Source organism: Argentina silus, assembly GCF_951799395.1.
Source record: "Argentina silus genome assembly, chromosome: 10".
NCBI lineage: Eukaryota > Metazoa > Chordata > Actinopteri > Argentiniformes > Argentinidae > Argentina > Argentina silus.
The window spans coordinates 21684918-21706684 of NC_139664.1; the positions used below are offsets into that span (position 1 = coordinate 21684918).

The 21767-nt window shown below is 42.9% G+C and overlaps 1 protein-coding gene across 1 annotated transcript in view; it reads right to left on the bottom strand.

Moving 5' to 3' along the window:
* Positions 1 to 2744: 2744 nt before the first annotated feature.
* The window catches only part of nek11 (NIMA-related kinase 11), a gene marked incomplete at its 3' end in the record, with an annotated part of 79213 nt that continues 60190 nt past the window's right edge, over positions 2745 to 21767 (bottom strand). The window contains exons 14-16 of the mRNA XM_083679472.1: positions 17593 to 17653; positions 13090 to 13186; positions 2745 to 2946 (exon numbers count right to left, since the gene is read on the bottom strand). Coding sequence (XP_083535598.1) covers positions 2745 to 2946; positions 13090 to 13186; positions 17593 to 17653 — 360 coding nt within the window. The remainder of the gene's footprint in view (positions 2947 to 13089; positions 13187 to 17592; positions 17654 to 21767) is intronic.

Genomic DNA, 21767 nt, shown 5'->3' on the forward strand with positions numbered 1-21767 from the left:
TCAATACTAGACATTGACAGCTCTCTTATGCCTGCACAAATGATGTGACTTATCAGAAACACCTGTCAAGCCATTTGTCCCATTACTTTTGGGTTCTGTCAGATAGCATTTCTTGCATAATTTCTAGTCCCTTTTTATTTGTTTTATTCCCCCCCTGCCCAACTCTCCTGTAATTGGAGGACATGAAAGGAGAATAATTATACTTGTACTTATTGTACAGCTATTTATCATTCCACTTACACACAAACACATATACACACATTTACACTTATCATTTTCCAACATTGCCTGGGTTTATAAGTGAATCTGTTAATCAATTATTTATTCAAATTTTAATTCCAGCTTAACCCGTCTTTCCCAGTATATTACTTATTATTTTACTATTTCCTTTTGTAATACATCCTTCTATTTTACATTGATGTTTTACAAAGGTCTGTGATGCAGTGATTACTGTATGTATAAATATTACAGTATGTTAGGTTTCTGATACAGTACAAATACAGTAGGCTACAGCTCGAACTCTTCTGGGAAAACACAAAACAGCTGTTATGAACGGAGGTATGACATGCAGCAAGCAACCACTGTATTTCCGAAACCTACATACAGTATAGGCTTACATAAATAAGCCCACCCACTCTGCCAAATTAAGACATCCGAAATTCCAAGTTAACCAGGCTTATGTTGTAGGCTACACCTGTATTAGGCTATGTGAAGCACTTCATTCCAATAACATTTCCAACTTGCATCAAAGGGAACATTTCTTGATCGGATGTGTCCACAATAACATGATCATTTAATTATGTTCGCACTCAGGATTTTCTCCAACTTTGATGAAAGGCACCTTAGTCTAGTCAAAAATCTACTTTCAGTTTAGGCCTGTTAGAGCATCCTCTGGAGGGGGCATGTTGCTTGCAAATGTTTGGGAGAAATCGGGATTATATAAAAAGATGAGGTGTATACTAATTGATAAATCTAGCGCTCTAGTCACAGGGGGAATCTTGGTTGCAATCAGGATGATCTCTTTCACACCTGTATCTGATTAACAAGAGACCAGCATATGGTCATCCCATTCTCAGTTTTGGTTGGAATTGACTCATAGACACTGAACTCTGATTGGTCTATTAAAATTAAGCCCATTTTTTATGTCAAAGACAGGGACCAATACCACACCTTATAGAAATTACGTGAAAAAAATCAATACAAAAGACAAGAAAATTATCATTTAGACTGGAGTGGGCCTTTAATTGCAGTACCAGGAAGTACCAAGTGTAACATAATTTCCTAGAAGCCAGCAGTGCCAGTGGAAACAGGACCATAAAATATAGTGCTACCACCGGTCAGCTGTGCCTAACTTACCTTACCCCTCCTTCTAAATTTCACACATTGATCCTGTTAAGCACATTATTTACCACAGTATTATCTCTGTAGCCATGTCAAACTCTTTGTCATGTGTCATTACAATTGTGATATCTCATGTCAGCTTGGCATTACTGGCTCTGAAGCAGAAACACAGCTCACACTTCAAAGGGGAGCACACAAAATGAGTCATTCCTCCCTTGCTCCTCACAGGTAATCCTGAAAAGAGTCCCACAGAGTTCAAAGTCCCTCTCATCTCCCTCCCACAAAGATGAGATATGTTTATATCATACAGTATATTCTATCTCATACAGTTAATCATATGACCTTTTACTGGTATAATCACAGAGCCCTGTACTGCCCTACCAATTCCCAAGGTTTTATATATCAGTGGTTTTTAAGTTGTAAAGTATGCCCTGTATTGGTTTATTTAACGTAGAGCATTAAGTTATAGTGCATTCTAAGTTGTTATAAGCATGTATGATTGTGTCATAATGTCTGAGCTATTATCATCCAATTTCCGTCAGTTGGAAAAACAATTTGTCATAGACAGAAAGAACATATTGTGATATATTATAAAGACATCATATTATATATGCATATTATAAAGGCATCATATATGTATGTACATATATGTATGTACACATATACTTACATCCTAATTGTTGCCATGTATTCAAGGAAGTTGCCCAACAGCCCTGATTTGTGTACATTATTACCATGCTCACTATTACATTAACAACACCTATCAGCTAGCCGCAGGATGCTTTTCTAAAGGAGAACTCTGAGGAATATAAATCCATGAATTGATATTAAATATGACTTTAACTGACTTGAAAGCTATTTGAAGAGCTGCTAATGTTATTACTTTTCTGGCATCTTGGTAACTTGGCAACTACTTTGGTAGCAGCTTGCTTTTCTAGTTGGATATAATACAGACACCTCATAATACCTTGTTCTAATTTGAATCAATAAGCCATTATAAGAGCTTACAATTGCTGCATTTACAAATGTTTATTTGGAATTTGGTACTACATGCATAGTATAAATAGTTTACTGCATTGATTTAATGAATTGTTTTTTTTTTATTTAATTTTTTTACTTATGCTTATGCTTGTTAATCAGTTATTATAAAGTGTATATCATAAAGTGTGTGCATCATTTTCACTGTACAGTGTTGTCAAAACCATATGTTTGCTGTCTTTGTTATTAATCTATGTCTGTGGTCATCAACCATAGACCTGGAGAGCTACAAGATGTGCAGGCTTTTGTTCCAGCCCAGCGCTAAGTCTTATTCAAGTTAACGTGGATTTGTTGAATCAGGCGTGTTGTAGCAGTGCTGGAACATAACCCTGCACACTCTATAACAAAGAGACCCCCCCCCCCCTTCATCTCGCTCCCTCTCTGGCCCCCTGCAGCTGGTCTTCGTAGTACAGCAGCTGGTCCACCTCGAAGCCATCGCCGGGCCTCTCCACAAGGCTGCTAAGGGCTTTTCTGATGCTGCCCTCGCTCTCCTGCCTCTCCCTGGCCTCCCTCAGGTAGTCATACACCCTCTGGAAGACCTCTGGGCCCAGCCGACAGCACATTGACCTGGGACAGAGACACAGGGGAGAGCTGGAATTCAATCAAACTTGACAGAAGCAATGGTTGTGTCTTTGTTTACAAACTTCTGTTTGCGCAGACACACAAGTACTGCCTGGGGGTGGAGTCTAACAAGTACTGTCTGTGGGTGGAGTCTACCGAGTACTGCCTGGGGGTGGAGTCTACCAAGTCCTGCCTGGGGGTGGAGTCTACCAAGTACTGTCTGGGGGTGGAGTCTACCAAGTAGTAGTCATATGTTTTAACAAGCCATTCTGTGATTGTATTTTGACCATGGGAAAAAGTAAAAACTTTAGGCTTGATTGAATTTAACCCAGGGTGTAATAAGCTTATTCGGGCAACCTTTTCACAGTACAGTGTTGTAATGGGTACCCTAATAATAAAAGTTGATTTAATTAACTTTACTTTAAAATAAGGCCGAAACTAAACTAACCGTAACAACCGTAACAAAAACTAATTTTAGTCTGACTTTAAAGAGGGACTGCACTGGCTGATTTCGCCTTGATTTTCCTCCTCTTTTTCAAAAAACGAGAATGAGGTTTGTTTCTTGGAGGTGTGGTTTGAACCAAGTGTGGTTTGTACCATCCAAAGCCCAACATTCAAATTTGTCAAGGTGAATCTGGACATTACAATTCACTGCCAATCATGCTCTGTTCTTTGAAAAAAGAAAAAAAACGGAACCATAAAAATACTGTCCAAAGTTATAGTTTTTACACTTTTTTAGTCAATATTGGGGCTAGAAGTGATGTACAGTATATGACTACTCCCAGGGCCACAGACTGTTTGCATTTTCCAGTTCCTCTTTGTGTTGATAACCAATACCTGTTGGCTGCAATCAGTAGTAGTGAAAACCTGGGGCTTCTGTGTTAATTCATACTTGGTCTGCAAATGTTCTACTAATAAACTAAAATTGAACTGAATTTGAAGTAACTTTGGTCCTTGTTCAGTTATGAGGAACTTCTATGACTTTTCTATCCTTTTCACAGAACACCTTATACCAGCTATCTCTGGAGTAATTATTGTTAGATAGCATAGAGATTTATGGCCGGTGTTAGTTTGGCCAGACCCAGCCATCTGATGATGGTCATTTCAGTCTTCCTAGAGCTGCTGAGAGCTTTCTTCCAGATAAATGAACCATTAGGAAATCTCAGATTGGATGTTATGGAGCTTCTACTGCAGTCTGTGAGAGATGAAACCCTGTAAAAGTGATTCATTTTCTGCTAAAAATAGCCTTTTGATCAGTTTGTTCATAGTGATCTTTGTGATCTCGTCATTGTCAAGTAATCCCTGGCTTGTGGAGCAGGCTGGAAGCTCCAGGCACCAGCTGTTGCAGGGGAAGAGGCCACATTGATAGTCAGGGTTGGAGGCACCTCTCCTCGGGAGACAGGTTGGATACTGGAAGCTGAAACTGTGGTTTGTTGATGAGTAGGAACAGGGGAAACAGTAGTCTGTCAGCCCAACACAACTAGAACCAGGCAAAATGTATTAACTCACTCCATCAGTTAGTCAGTTACTCTCTCACTTCATGGGACATATTGAAAAAAGGACCTTTGGCTGGTCGAGTCATCCAGCAGCTAAAACACACAGTGCACAGTTATTTTTCTAAGGGGTGGAATTCCACTCCCCTTCTGTATTTTTAATGTATTTAGACAGTAGGAATAAGAAACCGTGTCAGAGATATAGAGGGGACACATAGAGGACTGAGACAGACGGTGGTTTCGAACCTGCGGTGATATGAATCTGGAGTCTGCCAGATACATACTGCGCCACCCACCCCCTTATGTTTTCACTATCACCACGGAGCGGCAAGTGGAAATTGTGTGCATGTGCCATAATGATGTTGTTCACTCACTTCTTCACTTTCTCTTCTAAAGGATCAATTTCAATTAATCAGATAAATAATAATAGCTATGACAAAAAATCTGTTCAACAACTGAATAAATGTATGGTTTTAACCCTTTTGGGGACATGAAGCCTATTCCGTGCAACAGGCAGGTGGATCAAGTCAAAATCATCTTCCATTCAAGATGAAAAGTGCCTGTCACCTTCTAAGGTTGTGATATATCAGTCCCAAGTTCCAACGCAGGCAAGACACGTCACTACGGGATTGCAGGTCACTATAGAACGTTGGCCAGGGTTCCCTCTCTTGACTGAGGAAAACACGTGTAGAAGAGGAAAGAAGAAGAGGAAAGCAGTAGTACTGTTACAGAAACACATTTAAGTACATGCAAATATTGACAAACAAAAACACTCATACACTCATGCTGACAGAAACACATAGAAATGTATGTGCACAAACAGATGTTTGTCTCCCTCCCCCCAGCTCCACCAATGACTCTCCACTCCGTCCTCCTTCTCTTTCTCTTCCCCCCCCCCCATCTCCTCCAGCCCTGCTCAGCTACCGGACCAGCCCCCCTCCCCTCCCCCTGCCCTGTTCAGATAAGGCTGGTAGCACTGTGAGGATCATGTTCTTTGACTTCTCCACACCATATAGACCTTAATACTTGTGGATAAGATGCTGAGGATGCAGGTGGACTCCCCCATTGTTTTCTGGATTACGAACTACCTGACCAACAGGCCACAGTTTGTACGGCTGCAGGGATGTGTGTCGGACTGGGTGGTGAGCAGTACTGGCGCCCCCCCAGGGAACAGTTCTGGCTCCCTTCCTCTTCACTCTCTATATCTTGGACTTCAGGCACAACACAGATACTTGCCATCTGCAGAAGTTCTTGGACGATTCTGCTATTGTGGGATGTGTCAGTGGAGGCCAGGAGACTGAGTTCAGAGGACTGGTACAGTTTTGTTGAGTGGTGTGAGCAGAACCAACTGTTAATCAGAATCAGAATCATAATTCTTTTATTTGGCCAAGAATATTTGCACATACAGGAAATTGACTTGGTGAGGTTGGTGTATAGACATAAAAAACAAATAGCAAATATTGACAAGAAATTTAAAAAATAACTAAATATTAACAAAATAGCAATAACAACTTTACAAATTTACAAAAAAGAGCAGAAGCTGTGAAATGGTTATGAGGCATGTACACTATAAATTAGAATAATAACCCTAACCCTAAATAATTATAAATTACAAATTACACTGTCAGTGCATTGTGTGTGTGACAGGATGGGGGGTGGAAGTCCCAGAGTCAGTGAGAGGCAATTGGCTTGTTTGTGAGCCCCACTGCCATGGGAAGAAACTGTTCAGGTGGGCGAGGTTTTAGTCTTGATTGACCGGAACCTTTTGCCGGATGGAAGTCTATGGAAGAGGTTGTGACCAGGATGGGAAGGGTCAGCTATGATCTTTCCTGCTATCTTACTGGTCCGGGAGTGGAACAGGTCCAGGAGAAATGGCAGGTTGCAGCCGATGACCTTCTCGGCTGACTGAATGATCCGCTGCAGTCTGCCTTTGTCCTTGGCAGTGGAGGCAGTGAACCAGATGGTGATTGATGAGCTGAGGATGGACTCAATGATGGCCGTGTAGAACTCGACCATCACTTTCTGCGGCATGTTGAATTTCTTCAGCTGCCGCAGGAAGAACATCCTCTGCTGGGCCTTCTTGATGGTGGAGGTGATGTTCTCCGCCCACCCGAGGTCCTTTGAAATTATTGTCCCCAGGAATCTGAATGACTCCATAGTGTTAACTGGGGAGTCACACATGATGAGGGGGGCGGTTGGGGCTGGACTTCTCCTGAAGTGTACTACCATCTCTACAGTTTTTAGGGCGTTCAGCTCCAAGTAGTTCTGGCTGCACCAGGAAGCCAGGCTGTCAACTTTCTCTCTGTAGGCGGCCTCATCACCATTGGAGATTAATCCAATGAGGGTTGTGTCATCCCCGACCTTCAGGAGTTTGACAGAAGGGTGGCTCGAGGTGCAGCTGTTGGTGTAGAGGGAGAAGAGTAGAGGAGAGCGCACACAGCCTTGTGGGGCTCCAGTACTGATGGACTGGGGCTCTGAGACAAGCTTGCCCAGCCGCACCTGCTGCTTCCTGTCTGTCAGAAAGTCAGTGATCCACCTGCAGGTGGGCTCAGGCACGCTCAGTTGGGATAGCTTGTCCTGGAGGAGAGCTTGGGTGATGGTGTTGAATGCAGTGCTGAAGTCCACAAACAGGATCCTGGCGTAGGTGCCGGGGGAGTCTAGGTGCTGGAGGATGAAGTGAAGTCCCATGTTGACTGCATCGTCTACAGACCTGTTGGCTCTGTAGGCAAACTGCAGTGGGTCGAGGAGGGGGTTGGTGATGGCCTTGAGGTGGGTGAGCAGGAGGCGCTCAAAGGTCTTCATTACCACAGAGGTCAGGGCGACTGGTCTGTAGTCATTAAGGCCTGTGATCCTCTGCTTTTTGGGAACTGGGATGATGGTGGATGTTTTGAAGCAGGCAGGTACCATGCATTCAACCAATGAAGACAGCGTCTGGTCCAGCTGCCTTGCGGGGGTTCTGTTTCTTTAACAGTTTGTTGACGTCTCTCTCCTGGATGGAGAGAGGTGCGATGGGGGGGGGGGGCTGTCTGGGTCCATTGTGTAGGGGGGGGGGTAGTGTCTCTGTCCAGGCTGAGAAGAAGAGGTGTAATAGCTGTGGAGGGGGGTTGGTTGTGTGTGTCAGAGTCAGGACTGTCTGTCGAATTCCATTGTCTGTCGAATCTACAGTAGAACTCATTCAGGTCGTTTGCAAGTCTGAGGTCATCCATAGAGTGGGGGGATTTGGTTTTTCTGTCTGTGATCACTGTAAGGCCTTTTCAGACTGACGAGGAGTCATTGGCTGCAAATTGTTGTTCCAGCTTCTTTGAGTACTGTCTGGCCTCCTTAATCTCCCTGCCAAACGTGTACTTAGCCAGTCTAAACCTTTTCTTGTCTCCACTCCTGAAAGCCCTCTCCTTCTCTAAACAAAGCTGTTTGAGTCTTGCTGTGAACCAGGGCTTGTCATTGTTGTAACTCACCCTGGTGCGTGTTGGAATACATCTGTCCTCACAGAAGCTGATGTATGACGTCACAGACTCTGTGCATTCGTCCAGGCTGTTGGAAGCAGTCTTAAAAATGTCCCAGTCTGTGGTGTCTAGGCAGTCACGCAGCTCCTCCACTGCTTCTCTGCTGCTACAATTCTTAGATGTCCGCACAGCAGGTTTAGAAAGTTTTAGTTTCTGCCTGTATGCCGGGATCAGATGAGTAAGAGCGTGGTCAGATAGTCCCAGAGCCGTGTGGGGAACTGCATGATAAGCTCTGCTGATGGTGCTGTAACAGTGATCCAAAATCTTCTCCTCCCTGATTGGGCATTTGATTAACTGTTCATATTTAGGGAGTTCGGGAGTTAAGTTGCCCTTGTTAAAGTCCCCAAGGACAATAACTGGGGAATACATGTTCTCTCTCCTTCTCTCTACTCCTAATATTTTGTCGGCGAGTTGACGTTGAGCCACTTTCACTTTCACTTGCGGAGGGATGTAAACTCCAGCCAAAATAAAAGAAGTGAATTCAGGTAGAGAGTAAAACGTCTGCAGGTGATGAAAAATGATTCCAGATCAGGAGAACAACTTTGCAAAATCACTTTCACGTCGTTGCACCAGCGCTGATTTAAATAGAAACAGATCCCTCCACCTTTCGTTTTGCGTGAAGAAATCGTGTCGCGGTCCGCCCGTAACAGCTGGAAGCCGGGCAGCTGTACAGCGGAGTCTGGAGTAGATTCCATCAGCCACGATTCCGTGAAACACAAAACAGAAGAGAGAGAAAAGTCTCTATTTGTCCTGATAAGAAGACTTAATTCGTCCATTTTGTTGCACAGTGAGTGGACATTTGAGAGGAGTATTCCTGGTAGAGGCGAGCATAATCCTCTCTTCCTGAAGCGCACCAGAGCCCCGGCGCGCTTACCTCTCTGTCTCCGCCTCACTGCTTGGCCAAGGGCCAAGAGCACCTTTGACCAGAATGTCCAGTAAATCCACAGATGAGGCGAGAAAGTTGGGACATAAATCAGATGGTGTTGAGTCCCTGATGTTAAGTATCTCGTCCCTCGTGAAAATAATCTGAGTGGAATCACAATTAATGGAATTAAAGACTAAAAACAAACAAAGAAGAGCGCACCAACACACCGTGGCAGCTGTAGGAGGCACCACCTTTATACTATCAGCAAGACAAAAGAGATGGAGGTGGACTTTAGGAGGACTAGGGTCTCCTGTTTCCATCCAGGGAGAGGACGTGGAGGGGGTCCAGAGCTACCTGGAGGTGCACCTGGACAATAAACTGGACTGGACTGGTAACACAGATGTCCTGTACAAGAGGAGCCAGAGCCGGTTTCTGAGGAGGCTCAGGTCCTTTGGTGTGTGCAGGACTCTGCTGAAGTTCTACCAGTCAGTGGTGGCCAGTGCAGTGCTGTACGCGGTGGTATGCTGGGGGGGCAGCATCAAGGAAGGTGACACCAAGAGGCTGAACAAGCTTATTAGGAAAGCCGGTTCTGTTGTCGGTGTCACCCTGGACACTGTTGAGGAGGTGGCCAATAGGAGGATGAGGACTAAACTCCTGGCCATCATGGAAATCCCTCCCATCCCTTACATAACACTGTGGCAGAGCAGAGAAGCTCCTTTAGCAACAGATTATTACAACCATGTTGCACTAAGGAGTGCTATAGGAGATCTTTTCTGCAATAAGACTGTACAACTCTTCCTCTGGCTGGCTCGATTGGAGTCAGGCTGGGGGATGTTGAATCATACTGGACTGTTCTTACTGTATATAATGTTTCAGATGTCTATTTTATTCTATTATTCTATTGTCACTTTATTTTGTTGTTGTTGTTGTTTGTGTAACGCCTTAATTTCCCCTCAGGGATCAATAAAGTACTTATCTTCTGGAAGAAGGTATAGGAGCCTCCGTGCCCACACCAACAGACTCACGAAAAGCTTCATACCCCAAGCTGTCAGGAAGCTAAATTCTCTCCCCTCACTTCCCCCAGCCACATCCTCCAAGCTGTCAAGAAGCTGAAACCACCACCCCCCCTCCCAACCCTTCAGCCCCCCCCCCCCCAAAAAACACTACGGACTCTGGACAATCCACTATTCTATTGCTACAATGCACTATTGCACTATTATTATTTTTTTTATACAGAATACACAGTATTTGGCTGCTACTTACTGTCTTTACTGACTGCTCTTTTTGCACTGTTTAAATTATTTTTATTGAATGTTTTACTTTTAGTATGTGTTATCTGTTGTGCCTGGGCACTTTATCTGTCTCACCGTGGGAGAGTGAGAAACGTCCTCTCGATTCCTTTGTATGTCTTGACATGTGAAGAATTGACAATAAAGCCACTTTGACTTTGACTTTGACTTATCTTATCTTAAACCTAGCCCCGTTTGGCCTCATAAGGACCAGGGGGGTAGAGGAGGCTAAAAGCTTGAGTTTTAAGCACCGAAAAGTCCTGTTTAAGCCCGGAAGTGACTGTGGAAAAGCAATTGGCCTTGGCATGCACGGGCACACATGGTGCAAGCCCTGCTTTGGAAAGCTGGCTTTTAAGAGCAAAGTATATGCAAAATGTTCTGCCTCCTACCCCATCCTCTTCTCTTTTTCCTTCTCCCTCTCCTCCTCACCCTTTTGACCTTTCCAGCAGTTAACACACAATTCATCATCTGAGTCACCCATTTGCTCCTGTGTTGGTAAACCAGCAGGAGCCAGTCTCTCTCAACAGAAATGGCTTTTGATACACAAAATTAAATATTTAAAATATTGCCTTTGAGTATGATGAATGGCGAAAGCTGGAGCTGGAATGGGTGAAAATTGTTAGTCAAAATAAGGACTAATAGCCTTGTAACAATAGAGCATGAACCAAGGGGAGTGAGATAAAGCTATCCCAGAGGAACTAAATACAAATAGACATGCTATTTGAAAATGATCATCTCTCAAAATGTGATTAATTGTATGTCTGTGTGTGTGTGGGTGGGTGGGTGGGTGGGTGGGTGTGTGTGTGAATTATTGTTTATGAGGATAGCCAGCTAATGATAACACTCACATGCATGTAGTCCACAATAAATTAAAGTAACAGACTCACAATATCTCCCATACTAACACATGTGACTTATGGGTTATGAGGGAGGAGGGAAAACTGAAGCTCACTGTACCAATATCATCCTCAGATATGAAGAAGGAGCCACAGCCCCTCAGCTTTGCGTTATAAGGCTGCATCTTCACAAATGGATTTTCATGCATACACACACATACACGCACACACATACACACACATACACACACACACACACACACACACACACACACACACACACACACACACACACACACACATACACAAGCCACTTGAGCGATTACGGATAAATTGTCGGATAAATAGACATAATCAGAGCATTGCAATCAGCCCCTTGGTCTTCCTCATACTCCTAAAACAAACATAAGCACCAGCTTCTGCAACAAAACAAGCACTTAACAGAGACAGATGACCCCCTGTCGTAAGGCCTACATAATGCTGTTATACTAAGGTAATTCTCTCATTCAAGTTTCTCTCCTTATGATGCCTGGATGTGTCGGAGAAATGTTGTATGGTGTTGGCAGGAGGATGTATGTATGTGTGTGTGTACAGTATGTGTGTGTGTGTGTGTGTGTGTGTGTGTGTGTGTGTGTGTGTGTGAATGAGTTATTTACTTAGAGAGGGCCAGCCCTCAGGCAAGTGAAATACAATGCAACATGCTTTCCAATCTAGTGGAACAAGTGCTGTATCTTTTAAGCAATGCATATATATGTGATATATACGCAATATAAAATTCTCCCCCTTAGGTAGTTATCTTGGAGAAAACATAAGCCATCTGAAAACACAGAGCCAAACCAGACAGACACACACAGAGGGGCAGACACAGTGGCTTTCTGCCTCCACCTCCAAGAGAGGCACAATCAAACATAGCCCACAGAGACATGGTGAGAAACGCAGCTGCTGTAAATTGCTACCTGTTCTCCTCTCCTCCCCCTCCCTCCATCCTCTATCCCTCCTCCTCCTCCTCCTCCTCCAGCCTTTATGAAACAGTCGCTGTGAGGGATCTGACAGGGTCTAATTCTCCTTCCCACAGGAAATGTGCTTCTGTTATTAATACAGTACACCTGGCCCAGTCTCAGCGGGAGCGTGCCTCAGAAACTGTGTGTGTGTCTGTATGTGACAAATAAGTAATAACAATTTCAAGAACATTTTCAGATGAATCAAAGTTGTAAGTTTTGTTTCAGATTTGTTCTTAGGACCACACTAATACTGCTGTTCTATGATGAGGTGAAATGTACTGTTCCTGAGGATTTGCCCTGGCCCCCTTGTCCATCTCTCTCTCTCTCTCTCTCATATGCTCTCTCTATCTCTCTTGTCGACCTCCTTCCTCCCGGCCTTCTTGTTCCCTGAGGTCCACCGTGCTGTACAGGAGAGTGGCAGGCGGTGTGGAAATATAGTGAGGCCCCCCGCCTCCCCCCCATCCCCCCTTCACCCTCTAGTGCCTCTCACCCAGCTGACAACATGGCAAAAGTGTCAGGCCACTCCCCCACAGCAAGAACAGGAGGTGTGATGTCTGCATAGCTATACACCATAGATTGATTGGGGGGGGGGGGGGGGGGGCTGCCTGGGGGGCATTTTAGAAGAAGAATCAATTCTCATCAATTGTAGGAATGTGATATGTGCACCCCCCCCCCAAGACAACAGAGCTCTGGGCACAGGGTCAGCCATATTCAGCACCTCTGGAACAGTTAGGGGTTAAGTGCCTTGCTCAACGGCACCTTAGATATGATGCCAGTAACCTTCCAGTTACCAGCTCACAGGAGTGGGGATCGAACCAGGAGTGGGGATCGAACCAGCAACCTGCCGATTGTGGCCGGCCTCTCTAACCTCTAGGCTACCTGCCAAGTCTATTATAGGGTTCTCTGTCAGAGAGTTCTGAGAAGGTGAAAGGTAAGGTCAGAAGTGAATAGTGTAGTGAGCAGGTTTAGAGTGAATACCTTTTCAATTCCATCAATTCAGGAAGTGTTTAGAAACTCAAATTCAAATTCACACACATGCACACTTGGACGAAAAATGTGCACACATCCAAGAAAGTTTTGACTCAAACTGGTTCTTTTGTCCTGACGTTATCCTAATAAACGTTCCTCTTTCTGGACAGGATTGAAGGGTCCTGGCACTCACTCTCTCATGCGCTGAATCCTGGTCTCCACCATGGTGCTGTTGATGACTGGGAGTCCCAGAGGGCCACACTGCACTTCTACTGGCCCTGATCCGGCCCCTATAGAGATAGTGTAGTGATTAGGACCACAGGAAACACCAAACTTATTTTACTGTATGTAAATATGCATTCTATCAATTATTATCTTACTACTAGACCAATGCAAGCAGTGACCTAATAAACACTCACTTACACACACACAGCCACACCCACACACAGCCACAGCCACACACAGCCACAGCCCCACACACACACACACACACACACACACACACACACACACACACACACACACACACACACACACACACACACACACACACACACACACACACACTTAGTTGGGTTCACAGTACAGCATTACCCATGAATAGAACCCAACATATAACAAAGGTCATACAGATATTCATGGGTACAAGTAGCACCATTGTTGCCACACAGCTAAGCTTCCAACAACAGCTGACACAGAGCAATATCCTGCAAGCGGCTTGGCTCTTTACTTTGGGAGGCCTAGTAAGGCCTAGTAGGCTCAAAGTAAAATTATACCAAAATGCCACAGAAACTCTCAAACACTTTTTAAGCTGCTATTAAGGCCCCATCTTTTAAAGATGGGAGGAAGAAAGTTTCTCACTAGGTAAGTTTTCAGACTTATCTAGGGCAATATTTAATAAAGTCAGCTGCCTCAGAGCTTCGCCACAGGTGAGCAAGCAGAGGAGCGTCTAGGAGCTGCCAGTATCCGACACAAAGTCTATGCTTCACTGGGTCAGCTAAGAGGGTGTGTGTGTGTGGTTGTGTATGTGTGTGTGTGCGTGTGCGTGTGCGTGTGCGTGTGTGTGGTTGTGTGTGTGAACCTGAAAAGGCCTTCGGATAAACATGCATTCATTTCCATTCTCTCTGGCATAAATGTATTTACATTACATGTCCTTGATGACAATGGGTTTGTGTGCATGTTGACTACATAAGAATATGTGTGTATTATATGTGTGTATTTTTGGTGTTCCTCCACACTGCTATAAATGCTACTGTTGCTATCCACTGTTGAACAATCTCTTTACTGCCTGTCTAACTGAACTCCACAGAGAGCTACATGGAGGATTTCAGTGTAAACTGGCAGCGAACAGAAAAAAAGAACCTGTCAGGATTCAGACCAAATACCTAGGAGTGTCATTCACAAAGTATGCTACAGAAACCACAACTCCATTAGAAAATCAATTGATTGCCTGAGTGTAATGCAATTGGAATGTAATGGAATTCAAAACTAATGACATCATGAATTCTTATTGGTATCATTATTGTCCCCCACGAATGAAATTGGGGAGGAGACTATGATTCGGTCTCTGTTTGTTCATATGTCACAAAATTCTGTCCGTTTGATTGTCACACGCTTTATCTCCGACATGACTGGAACAATTTTGATGAAACTTACACTAATTTGCCCAGTAGAGGCACTCATGCATAGAATTACATTTGTGTCTTTGAGGTATTCTCTATTCCAAGATAAATTATCTTAGTTTATGAGACTTTCGACTTTTCCGAGACAACTGTGAAACTGTGAAGTATCAAAATAGAAGACGTCTAAGGAATCTCCCTTTTTGTCAAAATACTAGAGACTAATCTAGAGACAAATAAAAAAAAATACAAACTTTGTTAGCAACGACTAACGTGGCTGTTAGGCAGTATTAGGTATTAACTTTGAGTGTTTAATGTTAGGGTTGGGCATAAACTGTGAGTGGTTAGGGTTAGGTTTGGAACAGCTTTGAAGTGGTTAGGGTAGATATAAGTTATCAGGGTACGGTCTTAGCAAACATCAGTGTGGGGGGACATGCAGCGTTCGGCCTGTAGAGGGAGCTACAGGACCGTGGCCAGGGTGACATCGAGAACCTCGACTCCGCCTCTGTGTCACGGAACTTGTTACAGTGGCGCCCAACCTGGGACACAGCAGAGTCGAGGTTCTCGATGTCACCCTGGCCACGGTCCTGTAGCTCCCTCTACGAAAGTATTACGAACATTTTATAAAATAAACGGGATTTCCCAGACCACAGAACCTCGACTCCGCCTCTGTGTCACGGAACTTGTTACAGTGGCGCCCAACCTGGGACACAGCAGAGGCGGAGTCGAGGTTCTGTGGTCTGGGAAATCCCGTTTATTTTATAAAATGTTCGTAATACTTTCGTATTCATCAAGTTCGTAAAAAACCACAACACTCGGCGACTTTCCAGTCGCCCTTCTTCTTCCTCGAACGCAGAGGCACACACATCTTAAACCATCTGGTCAACGAGGCTTCATTTGCAACAGGTGTGCAACGGAGCCTCGCCGACGTCACCCTGGCCACGGTCCTGTAGCTCCCTCTACAGGCCGAACGCTGCATGTCCCCCCACAATCAGCAACAAGAATTAGCAAATGACTAAAAGCACTTTTGTCAAAATTGTCCCAAAGTAGATTCGAAGTTCAGATTGCAAGCTTTGGTTATAGGACTTTATATATTATAATATATTCTTTATATATTATCGCTATGATAATTTGTATTATAATGTGATGAATATGATTCTTCCATTTGTATCAATAGCTATGAGAATTACGTCATATAATGTGATGAACAGGAAAAGTGCTTGAACGTCAATATTTCTTTATATTGTTTCCCTAATGCAGATTGGAGCCCCCTGAGTACAGTCGTTTCTATGTGCCCTTTTCATGTTGTCAGTGTCAGGGCAGGAACAAGTGTAGTTCTGGCTATGTCTTCAAAGATCAAAATGAGCTCTCATGAAATATATCTATCGTTCTATTCTCCATGAGTGAACTTTAAGGTAATAAACAAGTACAATGCAATGTGTAGTCATACTGTATGAGGCCTATTGTCTTATTACAGTTACATGCTCAACATAGTAAGCACACAACTCTTAAAGGGGCCATGTAGTCAAAAAACATATTTTCTGGTGTTTTATATGGTATTTGCACTCTATGTAGCTGAAGTAACACTGTGAAATTGTGAAAAGTATGCTAACCGTCCCTAAATATGAGAGCAGTTTGAAAAGTGAACCTCGAATTCTAGTTTGTTTTCCATGGGTGTGGTATTGGCCTCCCTCATAGCGTCACCAGGGGATCTGATTTTAATACACCAATGTCAACCAAGTACATCTCAATCAAATAAACCAATAGTACCATTTGTACATTTGTATATCCCTCCTGTTTTAGCCAGCTCTGACTAACAGCTGAGACTAGATGAAACTGGCCATTTAAAATGGTGAGGTAAAATGCAGCAAAACTGTTTAGAATACAACGGTAAGAAAATTATTTAGTTGAAGTTATCTTATTGTTTGAGCTAGCACAGTGTTGTATTTTGCAAGCTAGAAAAGCATGCTAACAATTTGACAAAGTTTGTGCCAAAATATCTCACCTAAAATGTAGTAGCATCGAACTGCAAACAGAAATGCTGCATACAAATCCACATAAGGAACACTGTAGGTTTATTGGTAAGCATTGAACTTAGCAAAGAACGTGCCAATGAAAGAATGACTCACGAGACAAACTGTCTAAAATGTACCACCACACTCACACCAGCAGAGTGTGCATTTCTATGACAGGCGGAGGCAAGGGGAAAATAATGATATAACATATTTAATGATGACTTTTCTGACAAAAAGAAACACACACAGTGACTTTTTAGATACCCAGGGATGTTTGGAAATTAAAATTAGAATGACTACATGGCCCCTTTAATTTTCTGTTAGTGCACTCTCATTGTTTTCACACAAATTACAAAAACCAAAACCATGCTGTTTCATAAAACGTGACACTGAACAATGGGGGGTTTAAATCAACCATCATCACAATTTCAAATAAATAAATTAACAAACAAAACACTTGACTAGATATCAATTCAAGCATATTTTCTTCCTGTCTAGCTAAGTATGTTGTTTTGTCTTGTCGCACAAACTCCAGATATCAGTTTATATTGAAAAGTGCCCTAAGGTTTAAAGTCAGAGTCCATAATAAGAGCAGCAGATGAAGTGTTCGACATATGGGGACAAAAAGAATCATATTTATTGTGAAAAACCAGTGTGTTTGGGCTATATTGCATCTGATATATAGAGGGAGTAAGGAAACCTAAAATGGAAACTGGAGGAAGGTAAAACAAAATCCAAGCTGCAACATCGATATGGAAGCAATCTCAGTACATTCGATACTGCTACAGTTGCACCTGTAAATAGCATCACATCAAAGAACCTGATCAATACCAGGTCACGACCTGCTGTTTTTGTCTTACAGTGCTTTTAATGTGAGTGTGTGTGTCAATACAGCTGTGCAGCATATGAAAGCCAGAAGCCTGGTTTTTCACAGTAACGCTACCAGCAAGTCGTAAACCTCTTGAGGTGTGTGTATGTGTGTGACAAAGTATGTGTGTACATGTGTGAGAGAGGAAAAACGTACAGTATATGTGCTGATGTTGTGGCTTCGTGGTAACTCACCGCCAATATCCCCTTCCAGAACCCTCTCCATGTGCCTCATCATGGCTTCCAGGTCACTGTCCTGAAGAGGAGCGTAGAGGACAACAGCCAAACTCAGTTATGCTTTATTTCACTGCAATTACAGAAGCACCAGAAAGTAGCCATTGTAACCTCATTCTTAGTAAGGTTCTTCTTCACACCAACTGTATGTTTGGACCATCAAGGGATCAAATTGCTACAAATAACTATGTGCTAGCTAGAATACCCTGAGACCAGGTCATGTTACGGAAAATACATTGATAGAACTGTTTGAAGGGTATACACTTTCAAATGACTGATACAATGTGTGTAAATACTGTGTTGTTTTTTTAAATTGAGAAAAGTTGACTCAACCTTTGTGTCGTGTGTCTGTGTGTACCACACTGAGCATGGAGAAAAGAAAGAAGAGCAAAGAATTGTCCAATGATTTGAGAACCAAAATTATGAAAAAACATGGACAATCTCAAGGCTACAAATCCATCTCCAGAGATCGTAATCTTCCTGTGTCCACTGTGCACAACGTCATCGAGAAGTTCACAGCCCATGGCACTGTAGCTAACCTCCCTGGACGTGGACGGAAGAGAAAAATTGATGAAAGATTGCAACAAAGGATTGTTCGAATGGTGGATAAAGAACGTTGATCAACTTCTAAACAAATTCAAGCTGACCTGCAGACACAGGGTATAACAGTGTCATCTGTCGCCATCTGAATGAAATGGGACGCTATGGTAGGAGACCCAGGAGGACCCCACTGATGACACAGAGACATAAAAAAGCCAAACTGGAGTTTGCTAAAACTTACCTGAGGAAGCCAAAATCCTTCTGGGAGAACGTCCTGTGGACAGATGAGATCAAAATAGAGCTTTTTACAGAAAACGAAATGAGGCCTTCAAAGAAAAGAACACGGTCCCTACGGTCAAACATGGTGGAGGTTCACAGATGTTTTGGGGTTGCTTTGCTGCCTCTGGCACCGGATGCCTTGACTGTGTGCATGGCATCATGAAATCTGAAGACTACCAAAGAATTTTGGAGCGCAATGTAAGGCCCAGTGTCAGAAAGCTGGGTCTCCATCAGAGGTCATGAGTCTTCCAGCAGGACAATGACCAAAAGCATACTTCAAAAGGCACCCAGGAATGGTTTAGGACAAAGCGCTGGAGAGTTCTGAAATGGCCAGCAATGAGTCCATCTAAATTCCGTAGAAAACAGGTGGAGAGATCCCAATACAACAGTTGGGAGAAGGCACCCTTCAAAACTGAGAGACCTGGAGCAGTTGGCAAAAGAAGAGTTGTCCAAAATTCCAGTAGAGGGGTGTAAGAAACTCATTGATAGTTACAGGAAGCGATTGATTAAATTTTTTCCAAAGGGTGTGCAACCAAATATTAAGTTGAGGGTGTCAATAATTTTGTCCAATCCATTTTTGGAGTTCTATGTGGAATGATATTAGATTTGGCTTTTTTTCCTCTGCTTTTTTGTGTTCTAATGCAAACAAAATAAATAAAAATGTGAATACCAAAGCATTTGGTATTGCAACAATTTTCTGGGAGAAGTGGTGGATTATCTGAAAGAAGTGCAGGGGTGCCAATATTTTTGGCCATGACTGTATGTATATATTCACAGGGATATATAAGTCTTATTCACAATGATTGATATATAGTTTCACTTACTTTAGAGGAACGCACTCCAACCAAGTGTTGGAGGATAAGAGCATCTGCTAAATGGCTAAAATGTAAATGTAAAATGCAAATGGTAGAGGGAAACACGCCACATTTATGTGAGACAGTGGAGGAAAAGTAACTGGGTGAATGAGATGGTCGCCCTATATAAACCTCTTACTATTACGACCCTTACTTACCACTGACCCGCATTAAATGTGACATAGTTACCATAGTTTGTTTACAAATAAATTGTCTACAAATAATTATTACTATCTACTAATTATTCATTTTTAAATTGTATTCGTTGAGAATTAATGGATCTGCATTGAACAGCAGAACAATCCCCAGATTAAGCCGTATACCAATCGGTTATTTATGTTTTTATGGAGGCCCTGAATGCAGAAGTGTCTGACAATGCTTTTAAGTCACAATGTCTGTGGATAATTATTCATCACAGCTTTACAGTTAAGGGTAAAACTCCCAGAAACTGACTGAGTTTTATTCAGGCTCATCAATAACCTTTCTTCTCTCTTCTTGTGTCTTCTCTCTCAACAGTGACAAATAGTTTTAATTTTGCCCAGTCTTCCTGCTCTTGTAGTGCAGTAGACAGAGATTGGATAGTAGCCTTGACATTCCCTTGTGGCGACTGAGAGAAAGGTGGAGTCTTTCTCTCAGGGTCTTTCTCTCTGGTTTGGGCACAGTACCCCACAATGCCCCATAATGCCTCAGAGCTCAGGGGGGCTTGTAAGTACTTCTGCCGGAATCTTAGACACAAATCTTATCTTAAATCAGCATTTCTCTGGGTTGGTCTATTGGTCTGTCACCTAGTTTAGAGGTCCCCTGGGTTCAGTGATGAAAGAGCCCAGCTACAATAATGTTATTTTTTCTGCATTACAATGCTGACCAAGTAGTAGTAACAATTTGTAGCACAAAACACATTAAACTTTCTCTGGGTCTATACCTGCGAGTTTGCCTCTTGCACAAGTGAGAGTTGGTGTGTTACTGTACCTTCAAAGCAGTGTAGGACACTTGCTCCCTTGAACTTTTTAGGGGCATTTTGGGCATTTTCAGGTAACTGCATGACTACCGAACTGAAAAGAAGACGCAAGAGGGCTTGATTACCTTGATGTTGTTATGGGTGCGCTGTAGGCAATAGGTGTTTTGTCCATTATACAAATAGCTGTTTATAAGCTCAAATAGCCTACTTGTTTATTAGTTGTTGATGATCTGTTATATAGATCTTATTTGGGGCGCTTTTTTGTCCTCGTCATGGCAATTTCGGTGGCATTTTAGGAACTATCGTGGGCATTTTTGCCCTGTTAAATTCCGACCCTGCTTCAAAGTAATAGTCCCAAGAGCAAGTGAAAATAATTGATGGCCCTTGTATTATCAAAAGTAATGGTAATGTATACAGCAAGATTGCAACGCAAGATTTATGTTCAAGTTCAAGTTCATGTGTGCATATCTTATATTAGGGTTTGAGCGCTTAAGCGCTTAAGCACTTCCGTTACTCAATGTGTGTACATTTGTGTACAATGTGTGTCTGGTCAGATAACCCCCGGGCCCCATGTCTCAAATCTAATAATAATAAAATTAAAGGGATTAACACAGTCTGAACAATGTGGGAGCATAATATTTCCATAATGCATAATAGAGTATGGACCCACAGCATAGCATAGCACATTAACACTGTGAGTGAGATGGCAACCTTGGATAAGTTAATTTAACTTTTTTTTTGTAAAAATGCTACTACAGTGGTTATTGCTAGGACAAGCTATGCTAAAAATGATAATTAATCATGCTTACTGTATGGTGTCATGGTAATGCAATGCAAATGCTATGATGCATATGAACATATTTACATTCTTTGTCTGTCTGGTTAGGTGTTGGACTGGCGAGTGCATGGTGTTACTTTATAAGGGGAGTGACTATAGGGACACAGTGGGCCTGCAAACCAAACCATTCAACATTGGTTCTTAGGGAGGCTTCTCATCAAGCCCCACAGGGTTTCTTAACTTCCCTTGCACAATGCCTTTATTTCTTCATTGTGTCTATCCTCTTTGTTAATGTGTGTATGCAAATCAATACAAAATAATACATTAAAAACATGTGGGTTTGTGTTCCGAGAGGGCTGACAGGGACCAACTCCAATTCCAACACAGAAGAGGCCTGCTGAAGCCTCCTAGCAACCATACCTAACTCTAAGCCATCGTCCCTCATTCTGCCAAGGCCCTTCTGGCGTCAGGCCACAGTGGAAATTGACTTTCCTGCTTGCAGAATTATGCTATGCATGTCGTTTTCCCATTGTGTTTTCTCAGCGATTAATTATGGCTTGCTTTTCTGTGACTCCGGACATAACAAAAACGGAGAGCTGAGACATTCTCTGATGAGAATATTATAAGGAGAGAAAATAACTTGCCAGGAAAAAATGGCAGGGAGCCCTTCAGCCAACAGTCATAATGAATATGTTTCTCTGCAAGCTTCCAGTCAGGTGCTCAACCA